Source organism: Dendrobates tinctorius, unplaced genomic scaffold (genome assembly GCF_039654945.1).
Source record: "Dendrobates tinctorius isolate UK_male_01 unplaced genomic scaffold, ASM3965494v1 ptg000011l, whole genome shotgun sequence".
Classification (NCBI taxonomy): Eukaryota; Metazoa; Chordata; class Amphibia; order Anura; family Dendrobatidae; genus Dendrobates; species Dendrobates tinctorius.
Window position 1 is genome coordinate 37,270,188 of NW_027361679.1, and position 17,905 is coordinate 37,288,092.

The 17,905-nt window shown below is 46.4% G+C and overlaps 1 protein-coding gene across 3 annotated transcripts in view; it reads right to left on the reverse strand.

The window, feature by feature from the left end:
- SDAD1 (SDA1 domain containing 1) overlaps nucleotides 1–17,905 on the reverse strand; it is a 204,422-nt gene that overhangs the window by 110,782 nt on the left and 75,735 nt on the right. For all 3 annotated transcript variants that reach the window (XM_073541097.1, XM_073541116.1, XM_073541107.1), the window contains exon 15: nucleotides 6,775–6,872. In XM_073541097.1, coding sequence (XP_073397198.1) covers nucleotides 6,775–6,872 — 98 coding nt within the window. The remainder of the gene's footprint in view (nucleotides 1–6,774; nucleotides 6,873–17,905) is intronic.

Consider the following 17,905-nt stretch of genomic DNA (forward strand, 5'->3'; position numbering starts at 1 on the left):
AAGAAAGGGGAATAAAATCCCCTTCCTTTTTGTTCGCCCAAAACTTTGCATAAACCTGTTTGTCTACCAGGCCCAGAATCTCTGTCTCTAGGTCAAGTTGTTCTCCTGCTGATGATCTTATGGAGGCTATTATAAATGTTTGACGCGAGAGACGGTAAAACTATTTTCAGGCCTTCTCTTACTATATCCAAGACCCAGGTGCTGGAGATGTTCTCCAAGGCCTGAATAAAGAGGGAAAGCCTCCCCCCTACTGCTGTTTTGGCGTCATTGTGAGGACCTCTTGGAAATGGAGGAATGACCGCCGAACATGAATCCGGACTCTCTTTTACCTCTATCTTCCCACTTCCTCTTATCCCCAGAGGACATCCCCTATTGAATTTTTTCTTCCAAAAGGAAGACCTTCTCGGCTCCCCTGAGAACCTGGGAAAGCCCTACTTCCTGTCACCAGCTTTTTGTTCCGGATGGCCTTAATGAACAGCAAAATTACTGCTGTTTTATCGGATTCATTGTCCACTATTAGCCAGAACCATGACTGATCATGGTAGGTACCAGTCATATCATGTAAATAATTTGTTCTCCCCTTTGCCCCCCCCTGCTTAATTAACACCCATCCTCCATTCATTACTGTATAGTGGTAAGTTATCATGTATGTTTATGTTGCCAGATAATATTTATCATTCTTATTGATGAAGTTGTACACTTCTATTTACAGTATATGGCTGATTATGTATCCCTATATAAATACTGTGTCTCCATGAAATCAGTGATATAAACTCTCTATTGTGTCTGCGTAGTAGACATCAGGGCGCATGCGCATTGATTTAGAGACACATTACATCTTAACTAGGCTGAAATCCAGAGTGCGCATGATCACTGTGTCTTAAAGCGATGGCATTCATGCTGATATATATATCAGCGCTTGTGTAATATTGTGATCGATCACATTACCTGCACAGGCTTTTGTGTTGCCATAGCTCTAGTGTTTACCATTTGGGACATGCGCAGTTACTTGCGCTTGTGTCTCCATCGCACACTGAGGATGGGAATGTTTGTTCTTGATGGGCGTTGACACATGCGCAATGCGCGCTTACCATGTTTTTGGTCATGTGACTGCTATTATACGTGTAGCGCATGTGGCCATCTGGAGCATGCGCAGTTTGATTTTGAGGACAAGTTTCTTCATGCTAATGGTAATTGTAACAGGAAACTGCCTTTCATTGCATGTGTATGGATAGGTATTTAAGGAGGGGTGCTTTAGGCTGAAGGTTGGAGCCTCATATGATGGACAACTCTCCACTGCCATGTTATCAATCTCTCCTGATGAACCCGTCCATGGGGGAAACACGTCGAGAGCCTGTTAACCTTATCTGAGAGTCCAGACCATCATGGTCTAATCGTCTGTGCGAAGCACCACAATCTGACAGATAAGTACAATATATCTTTAGGACTTGTTGTCCCCATGATGTTTATTTTAAATTAACATTGTGGTACCCCTGTGTGCTGACTATCATTCCCATTAGGGAATATCTGTAATTATATCATATATGCAAGAGGTATTTGTTTCTGTTGAGCACCACTTTAATTATCATGTAGCAGTTTCCCATGCCTATCATTGTATACCTGGAGTATTCTCAATATTTTGTGGTGCCTGTATAGGACTGAGGCATCAACAGACTAAATTTTTCCCCTATTTCATACCAGTGGTTATTTTATTTATATTTGCATATTGATGTTCATTCCCTTACATGTTATGACTGGCTAATGGATGCAGCTGTTTAGGCTATGTGCCCACGTAGCGTTTTAAAACGCTCACTAAAAACCGGACTCCTTCCCAGAAATCGCGCGTTTTTTCCCCGCGCGATTTTACCGCGATTATGATCGCGATTTTCACGTGCGATATTCAAGCACTTTCCAAGCGATTTGAAGCATCGCTTGGAAAGTGATTGACAGGTTGGTCACACTCGTCAGACATAGTGTTTGACAAGTGTGACCAGGTTTTTACTATTGAGGCTGCCTATGCGGCATCAATAGTAAAAGATAGGATGTTAAAATGCTAAAAAAAATTAAAAAAAAATCAGGGTATATTTACCTTCCGGCGTCCCGCGCTGCATTCCCGGGCCACAGCATTCCCAGTAATGCCTTGCGAGACCTGTGATGACGTAGTCTCGCGTTGCTATAGCGATCTCGCAAGACCGCTGGAGTCACGCGAGACTACGTCATCACTGGACCGTGCCGCAAGGCATTACTGGGAACGCTTAGGCCGGGAATGCAGCGCGGGACACCGGAAGGCAAATATACCCCGATTTATTTTTTTTTTTTTTTTTACAGGGGTATGGTACCCAGGGCCTGGAGGACAGTCTCCTCTCCTCCACACCGGAGGAGAGGACAGTGCCGGACCGCTTTTTTCAGCTGTCTGTGGATGGATACCATGTTTTGGCATAGGTGGTTTCCTTCATTGGAGACTGCCCTTCCCGTGGTTGTTCCTTCCCGGGGAAAGACCTGGCTAGTCATTGCTTGCGTTGAGAAACATGTGATGGTGTCTCCGCGGCTTGTGTTTTGCATAATCTGAGGGTAGTCATAGTGTACGGGTTCGTGATATTATTGTATTTAAATCTATTAAATGGGGTCGGCCATAAGTAGTGTGCAAAACCATCATGAAGATCATTCAACTAAAGTGGAACCCAAAGTTTTGTGGGACAAGGGGATTGCAGCTCAATCACTCTTGATATGTGGGGTGATCAAACTCAGGGAGACCTAAACCTCCTCTACGTCTTGATTTTACCAAGGTTTTAAAGTTTATCCTATGGTTTTTATCTGGCCATATATATTTTGAAATTATATTTTTGAGTTTTTGAAAAAATTGTTGAGGAATGTCTATTGGGAGGGTTTGGAGAGAATTATTTTTATAAGGTTATAAGGTTTTTTTATCTTTACATATAGCTTGTTCTGTAATGTTCATGCCTTGATTTGACCTTGATCTCCCAAATCGCTTAGTTAACCTCTATATTTTAAGCAGGATTTTCTGACTCCTTACCCTCCTACTTTCCTTCACGTGTCCCTCCCCACCACTGCCCCTTGTTTTATTTAAACTCTTCTTACAACCCTTTTGGTTCGCAAATCCGCAGCCTTGTAGTGTTATCGTTGTGGTTTATTACGATTGTTTTTTAATCTTATTCTTTCTTTTACTATTTCTGGAAAATGGAATTTTTCCTTTCCTGTTATATTTTTGAAAATTTCTAAATACAGAATATATAAAAAAAACTTCAAAGTTGAAAAAAAAACCCCCAAAAAAACCGTGGATACAGGCCATCTGACCCTCTGAGTGAGATTGAGATTTTTTGGAGCACGACAGAATATCACTGTTATGACATATTACTTTCTTAGGGAATGAGCTACTTATTAGTTATCCTGGTTCTATATGGTTAGATATCTTGAGGCGTTGTGCTGTGTGGGCTTATCTTTGCGTGTTCTTATTTTTCAAACAAAGATGTGTATTAGCCAGAATAATGCCATGCGGGTAGCCTAGTGGGATAAATTGTTTTATCTATCTTTTTCCCCAAGGCTTCATTTAGCCCCTTCATATATTATTTTTTGTCAAAATAATTTAAGCACTTTTGCACCTTCACTTAGTGGGTATTGAGACTTTTTTTATTCTAAAATTTAATAAAAGTTATATTTTAGAAAGGGTTTTTTCTAGTAAGCTGCTGTCAACAGCTTTTCCCAGAATGTCATCCAGCTTTTCTCGAACAAAAACTGGCCATCACACAGTAAGGAACATAACTTCTTCGACTGCAGATCTCCTGGACAGTCCTTGAGCCATAAGGCCTGACTTGCCGCATTCGATAGACCAGCAGACCTAGCTGCCAGGCTCTCAAAGTCAAAGGATGTATCTGCCAGGAATGCTGTGGCTCCGTGCAATAGGGACATGTTTGACAACATCCTATATCTTGGCACCTTGGACTAAAGGGAATCAGCTGCCGGCACCGCCATCAGGGGCTTATCTACAGCATTCTGTAATGCTGTAGATAATTCCCCGATGTAAACTGAAAGATAAGAAAAATGAGTTAAATTATACTCACCCAGGGGCGGTCCGGTTTTGGTCCGATGGGTGTCACGGTGCGGTCTAGCGTTAGAAGATGGGAGGCGCCGCACCGCAACACCCATCGGACCAAGACCGGACCGCCCCCCGGTGAGTATAATAGAACTCATTTTTCTTATGTTTCAGGTTACAACGGGGGCTTATCTACAGCATTACAGAATGCTGTAGATAAGCCCCTGATGGCGGTGCCAGCAGCTGATACTCGAAAAATGGGGTGACAGATTCCCTTTAAGCTGTTCCTCCAGCTGTTGTAGCCAAATCATTAGAGAAAGTGCAGTACAAGTTCTGGCAATTGCTGGTTTCAGACTTCCCGCTGCCGCTTCCCATGTTTGCCTTAGATAACTGTCCGCCTTCTAATCTAACGGGTCCCCGAGTACCCCCGAATCTTCCAAGGGAAGTGCTGACCTCTTAGAAGACCCAGACACAGCGCCATTAACTCTAGGGACCTTGTCCCACAACTCTCTATCATTTTCCTCAAAAGGATATCTCCTTTTCGAGGATGAGGGCAGTTTACCAGATTTCTCCGGTCTCCTCCACTCTCTGCTAATGAGAGCCTGGACCTCAGCATTGACCGGGAAGGTGCGTTACTTCTTTTCCTCAAAACATCACATGCTCAAGAGACTTGGCTGCTTTCTTCTCCTTTAGGCCCATAGTTGTTCTAATGGCTTTAAGCAGCTCATTCTTATACTCCACGGGAAAGCACCGTCTGCCCCCTGTGTCACTATCTGAAGACGAGGAGGAGGACGGGGACTTAGTATGACATTGTACTTGTAACAATTTTCAAGAGGAGTCAGATTTAGAAGAAACCTCTCTGACTTTTTTCTTCCCATTTTTTTTTTTTTTTTTTTAACAGGGCTTAAAGGGAGCCCTGAGCCCTCCACTTTGGATCTACTAGCAGACCAAAGGCTTGCTGCAAAGTCAGGGTTCTCCTCACTAATAATGGTCCTGTGGATGCATTCAGAGCCTTCTGCCAGTCCACCGCTAGCAGCCTTTTGCCTAGCGCACACTCCCTGTTCCTCTTCTTAACGCTAGCTTTCCTAAGCCTCTCCTAATGATATAAACAAACAATAAGGAGGCTATTAATATATGGTGACATTCACAGAGATCACTCACCACCCGCCGTCATCTAAAGGTACCATATTCGGAGGCTGTGGTGAGAAACACAACGCATCCTCTCTGGATACTGAGGAGTCTTGGGATGCCCTGTTCCTCTGGCTGGGACAGCTGCTGCTCCTATCACTCAAACGGCTGCCTCACTTGTGTCCACACTGACGGTGAGCTATTGGCTGCTGCAGCTGCTGAAGATTGCCTTGGTCCATGTTCACCTGGAACGATGACTTGGAGCCTTTAGCGTTTTTGCTCAGCGTGACTTGACTTTCATCCGTGAACACCACTGAGGCCCATTGGTCCCTCGTCCAAAGTAGTTGATCCCTAGCACATGCAAGACGATAACACCTGTGCCTGGTGGTGTGTTCAGCTACCATCGTAGGTCATCTAGAACGCAGACCACGCCTATGTAAACGGTTTCAAAAACTCTGACGTGACATTTGCGTACCGCTCATCTTATTATTTGAGTTGCTTGTGGTTATTCACTCTTTTTCCCCCTGTAAAATACATTCAATTGGAAGTTCCCTAGTAATGATCGACTATGGTCCCATTTATTGTCCATAGTTTTGGTGTTTTCAAGCTCAACATACTGTGAGAGTTGTAACTTATTTTTTCGCCAAATTAGGGCTTTTTTTTACGGAAAGATATGACATTTTCATTTATACCGTTTTTTATAGTATCGCTTTTTGAGTGTGAGTATGATGAAAAAGCGACATTGTCGTGTTTTTATTTTTAATAGTGTTAGCCGTTCAGAATAAACAACATGACAGTTTTATAAAACAGTCATTTCGTGGGTTTTTTTTTTTTTTAAAACACAAAGGCTGCGTTTTTAGTGGTGAAATGGCTTTTTGGGATTTTTGTGCGTTTTTAACCCCCTTTTAACCACCTAGCTATGTCTGTTGATCGGTATTTAAGGGGTTAATTGACCGCGATCAGTTCGAAAACCTTTGGGAGGAGAACTGTACACTCGCAGGAATATCAGCCTCAGGGCAGCGCTATTTCCCTATTCACAATTGTAGTTTTAGCATAGTGATAAGGGAATAAGGACCCTTAATAAGTCATTTTAATGTGTATCAGCGGTAATTAAGGGGTTAAAAGTCATTAACACTCTTCCAGTCTAATGTTTCCAGAATTTTCCTGATGTATAGGCTCTGAAACTTCATTAACAGACTAGCTAGCTGTGCTATATAGTTCTCCTAATTCCAAACATCTTCTATGAGTGCTAACCCCATCTTTCAGTGATATGTGTCGAGTACCAGTAGATTCATCTATCAAGTCTTCCCAGTAATAATGTCAACAGATAGACAAGCAAATGTGATAAAACAACTGGCCTGCCAAAAATCAAGGTTTTGGTTCTTAAAGCCCTTGATCACAGCATTTATCTGTGGTTAAAATGGAATAAAGTAAGCCAGGAAGGGACAATTACACTGAATGGAAAAGGATTTGCTTACCTATGCAGGAAGGAATAAATATTACAGTATTTAAAATAAATTATTATTATGAATCTGAAGGAAGTTTTTTCTTTTTTTACATATAAAATGTTTTATACGGTTTCAAATATTACTCACTTTTATCCTTGTGGGTCTTATACTGTGACAGATCCTGTAAGAGCTCTTCTTTCATTGCCAAAGGACACCGAGCAGTTATCTCTTTTATAGCATTTATTCTGTAAAGTCAAAATCGTTTGACAAAATTCAAGAAACAGTAAGAAGGGAAACATTGCAAGATCCAACATCACCTTCTGTGATCATGCTCCTCATCTTTGAGCAAATTTTAATAGTGATTTGGCAGTGTACCAAAGAGGCACATGTCAGATTTCAGCTAAAATATTAAATGCATCAATCTTCATTCATCATTTAATAATGTGGGTTTCTGACATTGCCTCCTACAAATATATAAAGTTGAATTGCATAAAGACACATTTGGGAATACTTAAAGGCGTTATCTCATAAACAAAGTACATTTTAATCAATGATCATGTTCCTGCATGGTGAGGCAAAGGCATTGCACAGTGCACAGCAGGTGCACATTTATAAGATTATCCCAGCACAAGAACATTTTTGTTTAAACATATCCAATTGTGGAACTTATTATCCTAAGGCCTATTTCACACTTCAGTTTTTTGTGTCAGTCAAAATCCGCAAAAAAGGCGGAAAGCGGATCCGTTCCTAACTGATGTGAACGGATGCCACCGGATCCGTTTTTCTGACGGATCCGCCGAATGAAGAATTTTAAAGGAACCGCTGCCCGGGAAGACGGGAGAGAGAGCAAAGGAGAGAGAGCGAAGGAGAGAGAGCGAAGGAGAGAGAGCGAAGGAGAGAGAGCGAAGGAGAGAGAGCGAAGGAGAGAGAGCGAAGGAGAGAGAGCGAAGGAGAGAGAGCGAAGGAGAGAGAGCGAAGGAGAGAGAGCGAAGGAGAGAGAGCGAAGGAGAGAGCGCGAAGGAGAGAGAGCGAAGGAGAGAGAGCGAAGGAGAGGGAGAGAGAGGGAGAGAGAATTTGTAAAATGCGGATCCTGCAGCAAAAAAAACGTTGCAGGGTCCGTCCAGGCATGTCTGCGGACGCAAAAAATTTGGCGGATCCGCAAAACAATTGATCCAACTGATAGCCATCCGTCAAGATCAGCCGGTAATGCAACTCAATGGGGAAAATACGGATCCGCCAAAAAAAAAAAATGGCGTATCCGTTTTTTTCAAAAACCGGCGGATTTTGACTGATGGTCAAAAACGGAAGTGTGAAAGAGGCCTAAGATCTATTGAATAAAATGTACATTGATCGTGTTCCAAACCCTTTAAGGCCTGCTGTTGAATGCCATAGCTCGCATTTCCCAGTTTGGTTGATATTTCACTCTCCTGAAACTCAAGGTTATTTTCACTAGAAGGTTGAAACAAAAGCGCAATAGGGTCTTATCCGGGTAAAATGTTCAATTACTGAATGTATTAAACTCACCTTCTCAAAGATAAAATAAAGCTTGTATAGTAAGTCAGCCTGCTGCACGTCCAACGGTCCACAGATGAACCGTACCACAGTTCAATAAGGAATAAATTCTTGGACTTTGAGTGCGCTGCCAGACGGATTCAATAACCACACAAGGTTAAAAAAGTTAACCCTTTAATCCCTACGCGTTTCGAAGCATAACGCTTCTTCAGGGGTTGTATCAACCCCTGAAGAAGAAGCGTTATGCTTCGAAACGCGTAGGGATTAAAGGGTTAACTTTTTTAACCATGTGTGGTTATTGAATCCGTCTGGCAGCGCACTCAAAGTCCAAGAATTTATTCCTTATTGAACTCTCCTGAAACTGGGAGAAGTGAAAACATACTTCAGTCCCGTTGATTGTGTGTATTAACGCAGAAGGATACTGAAGGCTGTATCTCAAATTCATGTGAAAATCTACCTAAAGACTAAGAAATTCTGGCTAGTAAGATGTAATTAGAAGAAAACCAGGATGATCTTAAACACACAGAACGGCAATTGACTCTAAAAGTTGTCTCAGTGTTTTTAGACCCCTTTGCACAAACCAATGTTAGAAGACTCAGAATTTCCCAAAATGTCAACACAGTGATGGGGATCTAATGCATCTCTTACAAAGTTGCCTTTTGGTGCAACATTTCCCGAAGAGTTTTAGACCTTTTTGTATTCAGAGTGGACTAGAAAAATCGGCATATTGTTAGCTGTAGATAATTTACTGGCCAATGAATACTTTCATATAGTGTTATCTAGGGCTCTGTCCATAGCATACTAATGTATTGCTTTAAAAAAGACCTCATATTTTGAAGATGAGTGAATATCTTCAACGACCTGAACTCTAAAATTTGAAAGAAGATTTTGGGAACTCCTCATAAAATCTTTTTGTCACAGCCTTCATTGAGGGATTATAGGTGTATGCTGCTGACACTACGAGATTGACAGTGTGCAAAAAAAGTTAGCTTTTTCCCAGCAGTGTACACCTACCAACTGACACTAAGGGTACCATTACACTTGGCGATGCACCAGCGATCCCGACAACGATATGGATCGCTGGTGCATCGCTAAGTGGTCCCTAATCAGAGATGGACAGCGGGGGAGCCGGTCGGAGGTAAGTATCACACATAGCGATATCGGTAGTGATATCGCTGCTGCGTCACTAAATCGGTGATGCTTTAGCGATATTGTTAGCGATATCGCTATGTGTAAAACCCCCTTAACTCTGGTATATCATTGTGATTTTTTATGTTATTATACTGACTTTTATACATTAATAAAGATATACCGTATATACTCGCGTATAAGCCGAGATTTTAAGCCCTTTTTTTGGGCTGCAAGTCCCCCTCTTGGCTTATACCCAAGTCATATACCGGGGGTCGGCGGGGGAGCGGGGGTGTCAGAGACCATATCCCCCTCCTGGCACGGTCTCTGCATCCCCTGCTTCCCCCCCATGGTCTCGGCGCCCCAGCTGTTCCTGCATTCAGCGGTCACATGGTACCGCTCATTAAAGTCATGAATATGAATATTACAAACAGAATCTGCCAGTCTGAAGGGTGCTGTCCTGTAGAGCTAGCAACGCAGAGCTCTCACAAGGTCCAGCTTGTTTAGTGGCCGCTCCACAGAGGGAGACTGACAAAATGAAGGAAGTACGATGTCTTCATTAAGGTGAAATAAGAAAACCACCTTAGAAAGAAAGGATTGGCTCGGACACAGGACCACATTGTCCTGGTGGAACTGCAAGAAAGAGTCGCAAGTTCAGACACTCGTCTGACTGAGGTGATGGCTACTAGGAAGGTAAGCTTCCATGAGAGGAAGGAGACACAGATTTCATGCAGTGGCTCGAACAGAGACTCCTGAAGGACATCCAGAACTAGTTTGAGGTCCCAAGACTGTACTGAGGGCTGGTAAGGAGGGACAGAGTGTGAAACCCCTTGAAGGATCTTACTGAGCTGAGAAAGAGACGCCTGCTTCTTAAACAGAGTGGACAGTACCAAGACCTGACCCTTGAGTGAACTGAGGGACAGGTCAGATTCAAGGTTTAACTGTAAACAGGCACAGAAGAGCAAAAACCATGAGGGCGGCCCGATTGGCTTCACATCAGAGGAAGAAGGCCTTCCATGTACGGTAGTAAATGCGAGAGGAAGGCGGCTTCCTCGACCTGATCATGGTCTCAATGACCCGATCAGAGAAACATGGATTTTTGTGAGTACTCACCGTAAAATCCTTTTCTCCGAGACGCTCATTGGGGGACACAGATACTGTGGGGTGTATGCTTCTGCCACTAGGAAGCTGACACTAAGTGAAAAAAAGAGGTTAGCTCCTCCTCCGCAGTATACACCCTCGCCTCTATTGCGGGCGGAAATCAGTTTGGTGCCAAAGCAGTAGGAGGACAACAAATAAGCCTTAATACAGGTACAACATGTCCAAAGGAAAACACCACTCTTATATCAAATAAGTAAACACATTAATTTAAACAAGAGCCAACTGGCTAATAGGGTGGGTGCTGTGTCCCCCAATGAGCGTCTCGGAGAAAAGGATTTTACGGTGAGTACTCACAAAAATCCATGTTTCTCCTTCGTCTCATTGGGGACACAGATACTGTGGGACGTCGTAAAGCAGTCCCTGGGTGGGAGATTGACTCACCGATCCAAGCTACATTCACCTCCTGTTTAAAGGTGCGCCACCGTTGCTTGGAGAATCCTTCTACCCAGGCCTGAGCATGGATATTATGTTTGGCAAATGTGTGCAGGCTGGACCAGGTTGCTGCCTTGCAAACCTGTTCCGTCGAAGCCTGATGCCGAAGCGCCCAAGAGGCGCCCACTGCCCGAGTAGAGTGCGCTCTGATCCCTGCTGGAATCGGCGTGCCTCTAATGCAGTAGGACTCCTGAATAGTCAAACGAATCCATCTGGCTATGGTCGACTTTGAGGCAGCGAGTCCCTTCCTGCGTTCTTCAGGGAGCACGAACAGCGTGTCCAACTGAGGAAAGGGTGACACGTACCTCCAGAGGGCTCTTATCAGGTCTAACGTGTGAAGAGCCTTCTTCCACACGGTGCACCGGTGCTGGACAAAATAAAGGCAAAACAACATCTTCATTGATGTGAAAAAGAGGACACGACCTTCGGCAGAAAAAGAGGGTCTGGTCTTAGGACCACCTTATACCTATGGAAAGTGAGGAACGGAGCTCGGCAGGATAGAGCCGCCAGCTCTGAAACCCTCCTGATAGAAGTGATGGCCACTAGGGGAACAACTTTCCAGGAAAGGTATCCTGAAGCGGTTCCAATGGAGCTTCCTGCAGAACGCTTAAGACCATGTGAAGAACCCAGGCGTCCGTCGGCGCCATATAGGGAGGTATCAAGTGGGACACTCCCCGGATGAAAAGTTTTCACCTGAAAATTGGTAGCAACCCTGCACTGGAACAGGACGGATAAGGCCGACATTTGTCTCCTGCGGAAACCTGGGGCAAAGCCCGAGTCTAATGCTCTACCGACTGAGCTATCAGGCTCTCTGAGCCCGACTGGAGAAAACCCAAGATGTTGGAGATCGAGAATCTTAGCGGAGAAACACCGCGCCTCGACATCAAGCAAATAACACCTTCCAGGTGTGGTGGTAAATTCATGCTGAAGCAGGCCTCCGGGCGCTAATCGTTGTAGCGACCACCTTGCTCCCGAACCCTGCCTGGGTTAGAATCCAAGATTCAACGGCCCTGCCGTCAAACACAGGGTCCCTGAGTTCGGGTGGCAAATTGGCCCTTGAGACGGTAGATCTGGACGCTCTAGCAGGCGCCCAGGAACGTCGGCGAGCAGCTGCCTTAGACCTGCGTTCCACGCTCGACGGGGCCAGTCTGGGGCCAGCAGAATCGCCGGCCCCCCTTCCGTCTTGATCCCTTTGCTGACACTCGGGAGTAGTGGCAGTGGGGGAAATAGATATGGGAAGCGAAACTGGTTCCATGGCAGAACCAACGCGTCCATCGCGAATGCCTGCGAGTCCCTGGCCCGAGCGACATATGTGGGCACCTTGGCATTCACTGTGGAAACCGTCAGGTCCACATCCGGAGCTCCCCACAGTTGACAAATCTGTTGAAGAACTTCGGGATGTAGAGACCACTCTCCGGATGCAAGACCCTGCCGGCTGAAGAAGTCTGCCGCCCAATTTTCCATCTCGGGATGTGGACAGCCGAAATCACCGAGTGGTTTGCTTCGGCCCACTGAAGAACGTGCTCCACCTCGCGCATGGTTGTTCTGCTACGGGTGCCCCCCTGACGAATTATGTAAACCACCGCCGTGGCGATGTCCGATGGAATCCGGACAGGGCGGCCTGCTAGAAAGTGATGAAACCTCTGCAGAGCCAGCCGAATTGCTCGTATCCCCCAATAAGTTGATCGGGAGGCGTGCCTCCTGTGGCGACCACCGTTTCTGGGTTGTGTGGTGGCGAAACACCGCTCCCCAACCGAGGAAACTGACGTCAATTGTCATTATCAGCCCATGACATGGGGGGAAAGGTTTCCCCTAGGCCAGAGAGGAATAGCTTAGTTACTCACCGATAACGGTGTTTCTCGGAACCCATGACAGCACCACGGAGAGAGGGGGTCCGCCCATCAAGGACAGGAACCTACAGACAAAAGAGCGGCACCTCTCCTCCGCCCCCAGTTGGTTACAGAGCATCAGAGGGTCTCCCAGTTAGTTAATAACAAAAGTATATACATAACATTATAATTTGCATACTTATAGAGAAACCTCGTGTCTAAGAACACACTCTACACACATTAAATCGTGCTCACCGCACACGTGAAAAAAGGGGGGGAATTAAGCGGGTGCTGTCATGGGTTCCGAGAAACACCGTTATCGGTGAGTAACTAAGCTATTCTCCCTCACCCATGACAGCACCACGGAGAGAATTTCAGAGATTGGTAGCTTAGGGAGGGACCACCGCCTGAAGGACCCTTCTCCCGAAGGTCAGGTCAGACGCAGAGGCTAGATCTAGGCGATAGTGTTTGAAAAAGGTAGAAGGTGTTGACCAGGTGGCCGCCTTACAGATCTGTTCTATCGATACCTCTGATCTTTCTGCCCATGAGGTTGCCATTGCTCTTGTAGAGTGGGCTTTTAGACCCTCCGGGATGGTATTCCCGCTGCATGAGTATGCCAGGGCAATCGCGTCTCTTATCCATCTTGCCAGGGTACTTTTGGACGCCCCGAGCCCCTTACGAGGTCCCTGGAAACACACAAAGAGAGATCCTTCCTTCCTACATCCCTTGGTGGCCTCTAGGTAGTGCACTAAGCACCTCTTCACATCTAATGTGTGAAATTTCTCCTCTCCTCTATTCGTAGGGTTTGGGCAGAAGGAAGGAAGGACTACCTCCTGTGATCTATGGAAGTGTGTTGCTACCTTGGGCAAATATGCAGGGTCAGGTTTCAATATAATTCTATCCTCCATAATTTTAATGAATGGGGGTATTGCCGATAAGGCTTGAATGTCACTTACTCTGCGGGCCGATGTTAGGGCCACTAGCAGTATCGTTTTTAATGATAGGGTCTTTAGTGGAGCTGACTGAATAGGCTCGAATGGGGGTCCTGTTAGGGCTGACAACACTAAGTTCAGATCCCATGATGGTACTTTCTGGGTAGCTATTGGTCTAGACCTGGCTGCGGCCCTCATAAACCGTGACACCCAAGGGTCGCTCGCTACCTCCTGATTATAGAGGGCGCCCAGGGCCGCTACCTGTACCCTCAGTGTGTTAGTCGCTAGTCCCTGTTCTAACCCCCTTTGGAGGAATTCCAGGATTTTATCCATTTGTATTCCATCCTGAACCTTTGCCCCCGAACTGGATAGGAATTTTCTCCAGGTTCTACCATAGGCTTTGATTGTAACTGGTTTTCTACTTTTTTGTAACGTGGAAATTAGATTTTCTGAAAATCCTTTCCCCCTCAGCAGTGACCTTTCAAATTCCATGCTGTTAAATGGAGGTTCACTGCTTGGGGGTGTAGCACAGGGCCCTGCGATAGAAGGTCGGGGAGATCTGGTAGAACCCAGGGGTCGGTTACTGACATTATTCTGAGCCATGAAAACCATGTTCTTTTTGGCCAGAAAGGGGCTATAAGTATTACCCGAGCCCCCTCTTCCCTGACTTTCCTTATCACCGCCGGAAGGAGAATGGTCGGTGGTAAGGCATACAGTAAACCCCGTGTCCATGGGAGCATAAATGCGTCCAGGGTGTGAGGATTCCCTTTGGGATTTAGAGAACAGAATGTTTCCACTTTTTTGTTTTTGTGGTCTGCAAATAAGTCTATGTCTGGGGTTCCCCACATTTCTACAATCTTCTGAAAAACGGACTGATTTAGAGCCCACTCCCCCTGATGTAGTTGGGTACGGCTCAGAAAGTCTGCCGTTTGGTTCTCTACTCCCCGTATATGTAGCGCCGATAGGGACAGTAAGTTTTTCTCTGCTAACCCGAATATCTCGAAGGATGCCTCCATTAGCGTTCTGGACCTGGTTCCCCCCTGGTGGTTTATATAGGCCACTGTTACTCGGTTGTCCGAGAATATCCGGACATGATGGCCTTTTAATGCTGGCAAAAAGTGACTCAAGGCATAATTTACTGCTAGCAGTTCTTTTTGATTCGAGGAGGCTTTTAGTTCTTGACTTCTCCATCCCCCTTGAGCCACGCTGATGCCCATGTGTGCTCCCCATCCCACAGGACTGGCGTCGGTGGTAATTACATGTGTGATTTTGGCCTCCCAGGGGATCCCTTTGGACAAGTTGTTTTTGTCCTCCCACCAGGCTAGGGAAAGAATAGTTTTTGAACCTAGCGTAATATGATGTTCCAAGTGGTCTCCTAAGGTCCGCTGGTTGGTCAGGATATCCCATTGCAGATCCCTCATATGTATTTGTGCCCACTGGACCGCCGGCAAGCATGCAGAGAGGGACCCTAACAGGGACATTGCTCGTCTTAGTGTCATAGAGGGGTTTTGCCTCGCTTTTTGTACCATATGAATAATTCTGTCCCTTTTGTGATCTGGCAAGTAACACACTTGGATGTTTGAATCCAGTGTCAGGCCTAGGAACTCCTGGACTCTCTTTGGTTCCAGCCTTGACTTTTTCAGGTTCAGAAGCCACCCGAGGTTTTTTAGAGTGCTCATCACTCGGTCCCTCTGTTCTGTGCATTTCTGGCCTGAGTTGCTCGCTATTAAAAAGTCGTCCAAATAAGGCACTATCAGAACATCCTGTTCTCTTATGTGAGCCATCATCTCTGCCACCAATTTCGTAAAGACCCGTGGAGCCACTGAGATCCCAAATGGCAGGGCCTTGTATTGGAATTCTCTTATTTCTCCTGCTATCGAGACTGCTAGCCTGAGGTATTGCCTGGATTCTTTGTGAATGGGGACATGGTAGTAGGCATCGCTGAGGTCTAGGACCACCATAAAGCATTGCGGAAAGAGAATTTTGATGGTCGATTTGATCGATTCCATCTTGAATTTTTCGTTCTTGATATAGCAATTCAGTCTTTTTAAATTTATGATGGTGCGGAAGGTGCCGTCTGGTTTGGTTACCAGGAAGAGAGGCGAGTAGAACCCCCTGCCTCTCTCCTGTGGGGGAACCTCCTGTAGGACTTTTTTGTCCAACATACTCAGAACCTCCTTTTCGAGGGCGTCCTGTTCGTTTTTTGACGACCTTATCGGGGTAATTATGTATTTTTGCGGCGGGAGAGAATAAAAGTTTATCCTTAATCCCGATCTTACAAGATTTATCAGCCAGGGATTGTTGGATATTTTCTCCCAGGCTGGGAGGAAAAACCTTAGTCTCCCTCCCACCCTGGGCCCACAGTCACTTGGCGGGTTTTTTATCCCGGGACGAGTTACCGAAGATGAACCCCCTGTCCCTTCTTCTGTCTTCCCATTTTTGGTCTCTCGGGGGTCTCCTCTGGAAGAACTTTTTGTTCCGAAAGGACCGTTTAAAGCCTGTGGCGGTCACAGGTCCTAGGTTTGGGAAGCCTTTCTTTTTGTCGCCTGCCTTTTCGAGGATGTCATCCAAGGTTTCCCCGAAGAGGAATTTTCCTTCACAGGGAATGGCGCATAATTTTATTTTTGTCTGGAGATCCCCAGGCCAACATTTTAACCATAAAGCTCGTCTAGCTGCATTCGACAAGGCTGCTGTTTTAGATGACAATCTTATCGAATCAGCCGAAGAGTCGGCCAGGTAGGCTGCCGCCCCTCTTATCATTGGCATGGATTCCAGGATTTTATCTCTGGGAACCCCTTCCCTTATCTGTCTCTCCAATTGGTCTATCCATACCATAAGAGCTCTGGAGGTACAGGTTGCCGCTACCGCCGGCCTGATGTTTCCCCCTGCTGATTCCCAGGTGCCCTTAAGTAGGGTATCCGCTTTTTTAACGGGTCTTTCAGGGTACCCATATCTTCAAAGGGGAGTGCAAACTTTCTTGAAGCTTTGGCTATCGCCACGTCTAGTTTGGGGGCCTTATCCCATGATGTGGATGCTTCCTCCTCAAATGGGTACTTCCTTTTGATGGAAGGAACCGTGGAGCTTTTCCTATCCGGTTTTTCCCATTCTTTATCTATGAGGCCTTGGACGTTCTTATTTAACGGAAATACCTTCCGTTTTTTTTTACTCAGTCCCCCGAACATAATGTCCTGGACTGATCTATCAGTCCGGGGGTCTTCCACCCCCATAGTGGATCTTACCGCCTTTACTAAGGCATCCACTTCGTCCAGGGGGAAACAATGACGACCTTCCGTCTCCTCATCGGAGGATGACGAGTCGGTATTTACAGTATGGGAGGTGACTTCCCCTGACGATAAGCTGTCTGATTGGGACTCTATCACCACGTCCCCCTTCCTTCCCTTCCTTTCCCGTTTTCTGGATGAAAGGGCACTCTGAATTTCTGCGCGGATTACCGCCCTTAGGTCTGCGGCATGATCCGGGGTTTCACCGCCGAGGACCTCCTGTATACAGGAGTCACACAATTTTTTCTCCCAGGGCGTTGGTAATGGTTTCCCACAGGTGGGGCATTCCCTGTTCTTGGTCTTTTCTTTCTTCTTTCCCTGATAAGGGAAAGAAGTCTATTACAATGGGGAACATTCACGAAGATCCACTTACCCCTCATGCGCGGTTGCAGGTACCAGTTCTGGAAGTGGATCCAAATCCCTCACTGGGCGATCCACGGCAGGTGACTTGCTCCTTGCAGTAGACTGCTGCGTGGAGTGGCTGCTGGACCTGCTCCCCCGTCCGTCTTTATCCTTTTGGCGGCGCTGGTGATGCTGCCTTTTTTGCTGCTGCTGCTTAGGCTGCTGTAGCTCCTCATGCTGGTCGCTATCCATCGCGCCTGAACGCTTCCAGCTCTGAGGCTGCTTTAGCGTTCCCAATTTGAATAAGCCGCCCTGGCATCACCTGTCTTCCCGGCCTGCACCGCTCTTCCCCCGGGGAGTGCGTACTGCGCATGTGCCGACCGCGGGGACCCGGAAGTTCCTCATTCTACTTCCGGGGCAGCGCCATCTTGGTACACCTGTGTACCCGGCGCTGCCCCTATCCGGCGTCCCCCGGCCCCTACTCCTCCCGGAGCGGCGGCCCGGTCCTCCCCGCCCGCTCACCCTGGACAGCCCCTCAGCTGCAGCGGTGGCGGCTTCGGCAACCGACCCCGCCGCGACAGGGGCCTTCCCGCTGTCTGACCGCGGACGGGGCGGTCCCGGATCTTCACCTTCCGGTAAGCGCTGCGCTCTTGCTGCCGTG